Here is an 8,085-nt window from a genome sequence, read left to right as displayed (position 1 = left end):
ACAATTTGGTTTCTTTTCATAAAATAACTATTGAATACTTACATTACCTTAGTCATCCTTATTGAAATGAATTATTTGTGGTAAATCAAGAGAAAACATTTTGATTAGTGTATTGCCTTTTCTGTTCACAGTGTTGTAGATAAGTGGTAATTAGATGTTCTTTGGTCTTATTTAATTGACATGTTTTGCATCAGATATTCATTTCTATGCTGTGAAAGAGAAAAGAAAATTAAAACTTTAAAAAAAGTTACCTGTGAAAGGCAGAAATATGGTCCATTTTGCCCCCTTGGTTGTTAGTAGTTATTGAGCTGAGGATCTAAGAATGTAAGTAAGGTTACAACTGAGGTGGCCAGTAGGTATGTTGGATAGTTAAAGTAGTAGTTAATGGATCCAAGAATCTTATACAGCCATTTCATGAAAGAAACCAGTGTAGTGGCTTCAACAACATGACTAATTCGTTTGTTCCATACTCCCACAACTCTTTGTGTAAAGAAGTGTCACCTGTTCTCATTGTTAGTACTTTCACATAGTTTTCATGTCTGCCATATAGTTCATGTTTCACTACCAATTCTAAAGAGATCCACTGGGTTGGCATTGTCAGTGCCTTTAAGGATTTTAAATACTTTTGAATGCTCTCATAGAGATTCTTCTTGAAATTGTCTCTGGTAATCTTCTTCAGGAGCATGACTGAACTTGTTCCATTTCTCCAATAACCAAATGAAGCACAAATGTAGATGAATATGGGTCTTGGTGAGCAGCAGAACAACTTAAACATCCATCCATCCATTTTCTAACTTCCTTATCTAATTCAAGGTAATGGGCTAACCAGATCTCAGCAAGCAACGGGTGCAAGGGAGGATATACCCTGGATGGGATGCCAGTACATCGCAGGGCACACACAAACACAAATGCCCACAGACTCACATCAGGGCCAATTTTCCCAGAAGGCAATTAACCAACCAGTAGATCTCTGGATTGAAAGAGGAAGCCGGAGAACCCGGAGGAAACTCACATGAGCATGGGACAAACACCACACAGATAGCACCCCAGGAAATGAATCCAGGGCCCCAGCACTGTGAAGTAGCAATGCTAACTACGGCATCACCATGCCACCCACAGCTTAAACAGAATGTTGTAAATATTCCCCTGTGGTATCCTATTCCCGGTCTCCACTGGTCTTCTGACAACTTTCCCTCCATCAAGCCATGATGAGAGTAATTTTGCATGGGGTTGAAATGCACATTCTGCACATTCAAGGGGCAGCTTCAGTCCAGTATATTTAGTTTAGAAATCCTGGTCTTTCTGTAGTCATTACTGTCTGAAAACCAGATGCCTGGGTCTGCCTTGCCAATGGGATAACGTGCACTGAAAAAAACAAGGGCCTTTTTATTGCTTGAACACCACTAACATATATAAGTGCTACAATCTACAATACTTTAAAATCAGCGTCGTTAACATTCACAGTTGTCCTTTAGAATGTCTGTAGCACAATATTTGTTTCTTGCAAACATCCTAATTTTAAACGATGTGGTACAACTTCTTATGTAAAGTTTATATTAGCAAAGAAACAGCCTAAAATGTACTGCAATAACACCTCTTGAGAATTATGATATAGTATGAGCAAAGGATTTTCATCTTTTTCTGCAACGTTTTTGTTGTTGTTTTCCTGGGGCTGCTCTTATCAACATTGTCATTCGTGTGAAGTCAGCTTTTTCCGGAGGAAAGAAAATATTTGTTTAAACCTCACTGAATGAATCCCATTCATCACGTTTACACAAAAAAGGGATGGTCTGGATTGTGGTGTACTGTATGTAAAAAAACATATTTGTGTCAGAATGTTGTTTTAAAAAACGGTCTATTCCCGTATTAGGGTTCCTGTAAACTAGGGTCTACACCAGTGGATAAGAATTTGAACCTTTTAAGACAATATTAAAGCATCGCAGTGTTAGCTAAATCCCTTTTCACTTCGTCTTTTTAAAACATTTTACATTTTTATCTCTCATTTTATACCATTCACTTCTGTTTTATTGTATTTTCTGCTGCTGATAACTATATCTTAAAAGAAAAAGAATGCTTATTTGTCACTAGCAATGATTGTGAATCTCGTTAATAATACACGATAGGATCTATACCCAGACTGGAACTAACTGGTCTGCTAATTTCTAGATTTCGCACTACTGCACTAACGTATTCATCTTAACTCCAAGAAATGTTATATTTTACCATTTAATATTAAAATTAAATTAATTAAATTAACATTCTGAGATTTTATCATTTCTCTTGGTTATTATTATAGTAGCGTAAAATACAGTTCTTAATTTTAATCTTCATCATAAAATGGACTTTCCCCTTTAAACAAAAAAGGCGGAGTCGATGAAAGGAAAAACTGAACAGGAAGTGATGCCTTTTTAAAGAGCCCTTCCTTTTTTCCCTCTGAAGTGGAGAGGACAGCCATCGCTGGGAGGTAAGATTTCTGTATTCTTTATTCACAGTTAATCAAGGATACCATGTGTATAAATACGATTTACTCAAATTAGGAAGAGAGGTCGATACAGTTTTATAGTTTAGCTAAGGTATACGCGGGAAAAATGGAAGAAACCCTTTTTCTAGAAGTCTTTTTTTGTATATGGTTCTTTGTGCTTTGACAGATCGGTGTGATCTTCATTTCCAGCTGAATCTGGGCTTTCATTTTAAGACACTAACAGAATACCAAAATATACATTAAGAAGTCCGACGCGTTTTGTTTATGATGATATTGATTGTATTTAAAAAATAACGCAGTATATGTGTTATTAGCTAAGTGATCATGAGTCAGGGGACGAGTACTACAGTATTGGGCAATAAAGAATTCCTGTGGTTTTCATTCAGTTTTCATTACAGACCAGCAGAGTTCAGTATTTTTCTCATTCTGTTTTCTAGCCATTTAAGGTAGAACAGACGGAGTCTTATTCGTCACCCTTTTAGATCAGGGAATGCAATATGGAGCTCACTGAATTTAATCAATTCAGAAGTGAGCTGTAGTTGTGTTGGTTTAACTGGAGTCCTGGTGGAGGGGTGACGGAAATGTTGAATTACCATTACTGGTCTTCGCTTTAATTAAAGAAAAGAAACAGGCTCCTCTCATCTTTCCACCCAATCCGTTTTCGTACCGCGACCCTCTCGACTAGCCCACTTCTCAAAACCACAGGCCTTGACATTGAATTGAAATCCTGAAACACGAAGCTGACGGCGGCCTCACTGTAGAAGGTTGGTGACTGAAATGTCGGTTTCTCTACTTCTCTATTCGCAGAGAAAATGAGCTGCTGTTTGAGGGAACAGACCTTGATCCTGGCTCGGGATTACATCGACCTCTGCCTGGGGACGACCCGCCAGTCTCCCAGCCAAAGCGCCGAAGCGATGCGCAGTCTGGCCAAGGAGATGGAGAAGCAGTACCAGTCCAAATTTAACTCCCTCCTGCACAGTTTCATCGCGACGTGCGGACCCGACCCCAGCGTTAACTTGAAGAAGGTCATGGAGGAACTGGTCGGAGACGGGATTTTAAACTGGGGGAGGGTGGTTTCTCTCTTCACCTTCACAGGACTGCTGGCACGCCAGCTGTACGCCGAAGGAGCGAGTATTGACTGTTTTAAGAGACTGGCCGAAACAATTGCTGACTACCTCGGAGGTGAAAAACGAGAATGGCTGATACAGAATGAAGGATGGGTAAGTCTTATGTATTATAAATAGTTTTGTGTGTGTGTGGTGGTGTGGCTTGCGATACTGAACTGTTGGTACCAGAAGTCGCTTTAATAGTTTTTTTTTTGCCCGTACGCAATAGAGGGTCTCCTTCTGGTGTCCTTTTGCTTCTTTGTTTAAATTAATTGATGCTGCTGTACACACACGGCAAGTAAGTGCTCCCTAGGACTCGGTGGCGATTTCAGTTTCCTTTTGTTAGCTAGCCGCGGTTTTCCTCGTAATCTCTTGAATGACGTGGCGGCAGCTCTTACTGTATTTAGCTGCCTGTGCCCCCAACCAAATTTCCCCATCGCTGTATAGATCAGCTATTACCCTCTTATAAAGCAACGTATTCATTGAGGAAACAAAGGCTGCCCTAACTTGTATTTTTTTTTTAAAAACGGACTACATGCTACATTTTTGTGGTTTGCCTGCTATGTGAAAATGACCGTGTGGTGAAAACCGAAGCATTTTCTGGAATGCGTTTGGTGCCCTGTCAAAATGGATGTGTAATTTTTAACACTAGCGTTTCCTTTTAAAAATGTAAAAAGACCAGCATGAAGGGATGTGAGCAAAAGATTTGTTTTAAAACTGGATAGGCTTGTGTTACAGCAGATAACTGTAAATCGTGTGTAGACTTATTAGTCCTGTCTTGAGTTGCAAACACCAGTGTCTTGGCACAGGTTTGTGGTCAGTGATCTCACTGATCAAGGAGTCTATAGCTGTAATGGTAACAGCTGGTAAACTGTTATTCTTCAGCTCATTAATGGTTTTTCCCTGGGCAGATGGAAAGTCTCTGAACATTTTAACCATACCTGATTAGTTTGGGAAACCTGCAGTGTCTTTAGTTTCAGAATTGCCCACTTTTTCAGCTTACAAGTTAACCTTTCAACAGGGATTCAAGTTTTAAGGGAGGTCAGTTAAGTTTCAAAAGCCTAGGGAAGAAAAATGTTTAACAATTAAGAGACCCCTGTTTAAATGTATTAAGTGGTTAGATTGCTCTCTCTCAAGGCATTGGTGGTTTATTAAAAAAACTCTGGAACACTAATCTTAGACCTTCAAACCAACCTAGTACATTAGGTACAGGCAGATCAGTGTCAGTGACCCGATGCAGAATTCAGAGAGCCTGAAAGAAGTCTTTCAGATTATTAACTGTAGTGGGGAAAGGCTGAGTCCAGTGAAAACTTAAGACACCTTGACTGTGTCTGCATGCACATAGTTGAGTTACTACTTTAAAAAACTAATGCATTGCAGTTATCAGTTACATATTTAAGGAAGGTTGTGGGAATTTTTTAAAGGTAATGTATTCTTTTAGATACTGACATACACATATCACACAGATCTCTGTAGACAATTGTTAAACATTTTCCTCCAACTTGGTGTTCATTTGAAAAGTACCCTACACAACCGACTTTTAACTGTAATACATAACTTTTTTTAAATGGACTTTCCACAACACTGGTTGTTTCAACCTGTTTTAGTTTTTTAAGTTTCTTCAAAACACATCTTTGCTTGGAAAACATGGTTACATTTTATTTAATAGAGGGAATTCTCTAATAGTGACTAATTTCAAGTGCCTGCAGGAAACTGGCTGATGGAACTAGTGAAACATTAACTCTACCAGAGGAAGCTTTATATTAAAAGGTTGTTTGATTTCAGGTTCCATAATGACTAAAAGACAGAAGTTATTGATGTAGACACCTGGCAAACGAAAGGGCAAACAATGCCAGCTGGCCTTTTTTCCTGTCAGTACAACAGATTGCAGTGAATGGACAGCTGCTTCAGAATGCTCTCTGTGGGCACATTTGGAATTAGTTACTACTTCCCTCTGTGTGAGGACAAGTGAGTGCATAATGTCTCCTTTATTTAAAATGTTTGCACATGAGCTTTAATCGTAATCTGAAACAAAAGTACTCCATTAATCTTGATTTCTATGGACATTCTGTGTCTATAATCATCAATATGGAGCCTTTTTTCTAGCACCTAAGCACTGCATGGCAAGACCTCATTTACTAAAAGATTTGACAGAAGATGGTTGTGCTCACATTTTCCCTTAAACTGTGGTTATCATTTCGTGTTAAGTGAGAATGTCTTTTGTGTAGGGGCTTGGGGGTGCAGTGTGACCTGTGGAAGGTGAAAGATTTAGAGATTCCCAAGTTCTAAGCACTGCTAAAGACCGTCTACTCCATGTGGTGCCACTGTGTTCCATAGGGACTATAGTCCACAAAACTAGTCCTGGAGGGCCACAGAGTCTTTCTGGGTATTTGCTCATTCCTTATTCTTAATGGTCTTAATTAAGCTAATCAAGCTAATAATTGAGCTTAAATGATACCTATATACCACTTCTCAAAGATCTTCAGATGTTGATGAAAAGAAACTGGATAGTGCCCCTGAAGGACAGAATGTATGCGTCTATGGATCAGACCAGAGGTGTCCAGTCCTGGTCCTGGAGGGCCGATGTGTCATTCCAACACCAGCTGGTTACTGGCTCAGCTGAACCAATTAAAAAGCTTCTCCCAGCTCTTTTGGTGCTGCTGCTTTAAAGAGACCTGGAAAAACTGCAAACACAGTGGCTCTTCAGGTCAAGGACTGGACACCCCTGAATTAGAATAAAAGTGGTCATGCTGGTGTTTCCTGCTGCATCAGCAGTGAATGTGACAAAACCAATGTCCCTGCTGTGCAGATTCCTCATTCATGTGTTCATGCCCTCCTATCAAGTCTGAGATCTTTAACAAGGTGAGGTTGAGGTCACTAATGGAAAATCTGCATTCACACTTTGTTTTGTCTTTGTGTAGGAGGGCTTCTGCAAATTTTTCCAAACTGCCAAGGAAGTGAACCAGGAATCAACCATGAAGACTGCACTGTTTGCAGCTGCCGGTGTTGGCATCGCTGGGATAACTTTTCTCCTCGTGCGTTAGACTAGATCAGCCTGTGTACTTTTTTTAAAATCGTTTTAGACGAGAGCATTAACGCATTGAGAGAAAAGGGGAAAACATGCGTAGTGAAACATTCAGTGTTCCAGCATGATACAAACGTACACTGTACGCAGAGTCTTTGTGTAGGTGATGGATAACATTTTAGATCACTAGTTATAGTCATCATTTGGAATTTTAAAATTCCTTAATTGATCTTTGCACAAATAACTAAAGTTATAGTTAATCTCTTGGCAACATTATTTTTGATTTTTTTTTCCTCTTGAACCTTTTGTTTTTACCTCTTTTTAAGAGCACATTTTTCTTTGTTTCTTGCAATATAGACACTCGTCTGGTATAGGTAATGGTCTGTATCCAGCACCTACAAATGATTGGCCTGAAAAAAAGTAATTTCCCCTTTGTCAATTTATATATGAATTGCTTTCTGAAGTTATAAACAAATGGTGCACGTTTTCTAACTGTAGTGCACTGTGAATGGATAACCATTCATATGATTACACTTGTTTTTAAGTGGCTTAAAAAGTGTGTCTTTTATTTAATATATATTTATATTAAAATACAAATAAGCTCATTTGTTGTATTGGTGACTTGCAGGTGTCATTGCAGGTATGGTACCCATTTCCAAGACCTTTCTTACAATAAGAGAATTAGGAGGTAACAGTCAACTGTAATGTGTATTTTTTCAGTGCTTACTAAACAGCTTATGAGCTCTTGACTTGTTTGCCTAAGTCTATCCAGAAGCATAGCTTCTTTTTACTTTAGCATTGGGTTTTAAATGTTCTTTTTCAGTGCTGCTTTGCAGTGGTGTAGCAGCACATATTTGAATACTGTTCTCTGAGTGTTTACATTGAAGATGGAAAATGTCTCTCACACAAGTCTACAATGACAAACATAATTCAGAACAATTTACACTTTTCTCAGTTTTTTATGTTAATTATGGCTAATGACATTCATTTTCTCCATTTATTTATAAGTGTCTTCAAAATAAAAGCAATGTTATTAGATAAACCTTAAGTAACATTATTCTTTGTAATCTTCCTATAAGACTATATTGGTAAAGACGTTTACCATATACAGTATATATATATATAAAAGAAAATATATTTCTAAAAAATCTTTGGGAAGAATAAAGTTTGAAAACTACTCAAGTTAAATGGCTAATGTTAAAAACAAATAACCCTGACCAATGGTTTGAATTGCAGAGTGATACACTGTAGAACTAGTCTCTGCATGTTGGCCATGAAACTGAGTCATTCCAGAAGAATGCTTTGCAAAGCATGTCATGCTGTATCATTACACAGTAATTTGAAAGTGTTGTAGGTCTGGTTTCAAACACATTCACCTTTGAAAAAATCAGTGCAGTACATGGATCTCTCTACAAAGTGTGTATGGAGTTATAATTAAGGGTGCAGGTCTGATCTTGAGTTCTGTCTGACAT

The 8,085-nt window shown here is 38.3% G+C and overlaps 1 protein-coding gene across 1 annotated transcript; it reads left to right on the top strand.

The window, feature by feature from the left end:
• The first annotated feature begins 2,421 nt into the window (after positions 1–2,421).
• On the top strand, positions 2,422–7,655 carry bcl2l10 (BCL2 like 10). The gene is made up of 3 exons (XM_088921432.1): positions 2,422–2,464; positions 3,290–3,702; positions 6,510–7,655. The coding sequence occupies exons 2-3, from the start codon at positions 3,295–3,297 to the stop codon at positions 6,630–6,632; spliced, it is 531 nt and encodes a 176-aa protein (XP_088777558.1). The 5' UTR covers positions 2,422–2,464; positions 3,290–3,294; the 3' UTR covers positions 6,633–7,655.
• Positions 7,656–8,085: the final 430 nt, after the last annotated feature.

This window comes from Atractosteus spatula, chromosome 7 (assembly GCF_055471065.1).
Source record: "Atractosteus spatula isolate fAtrSpa1 chromosome 7, fAtrSpa1.hap1, whole genome shotgun sequence".
Classification (NCBI taxonomy): domain Eukaryota; kingdom Metazoa; phylum Chordata; class Actinopteri; order Semionotiformes; family Lepisosteidae; genus Atractosteus; species Atractosteus spatula.
Note: the sequence above shows the minus strand (reverse complement) of the source record. Positions and strands in the feature narration are given on the sequence as shown.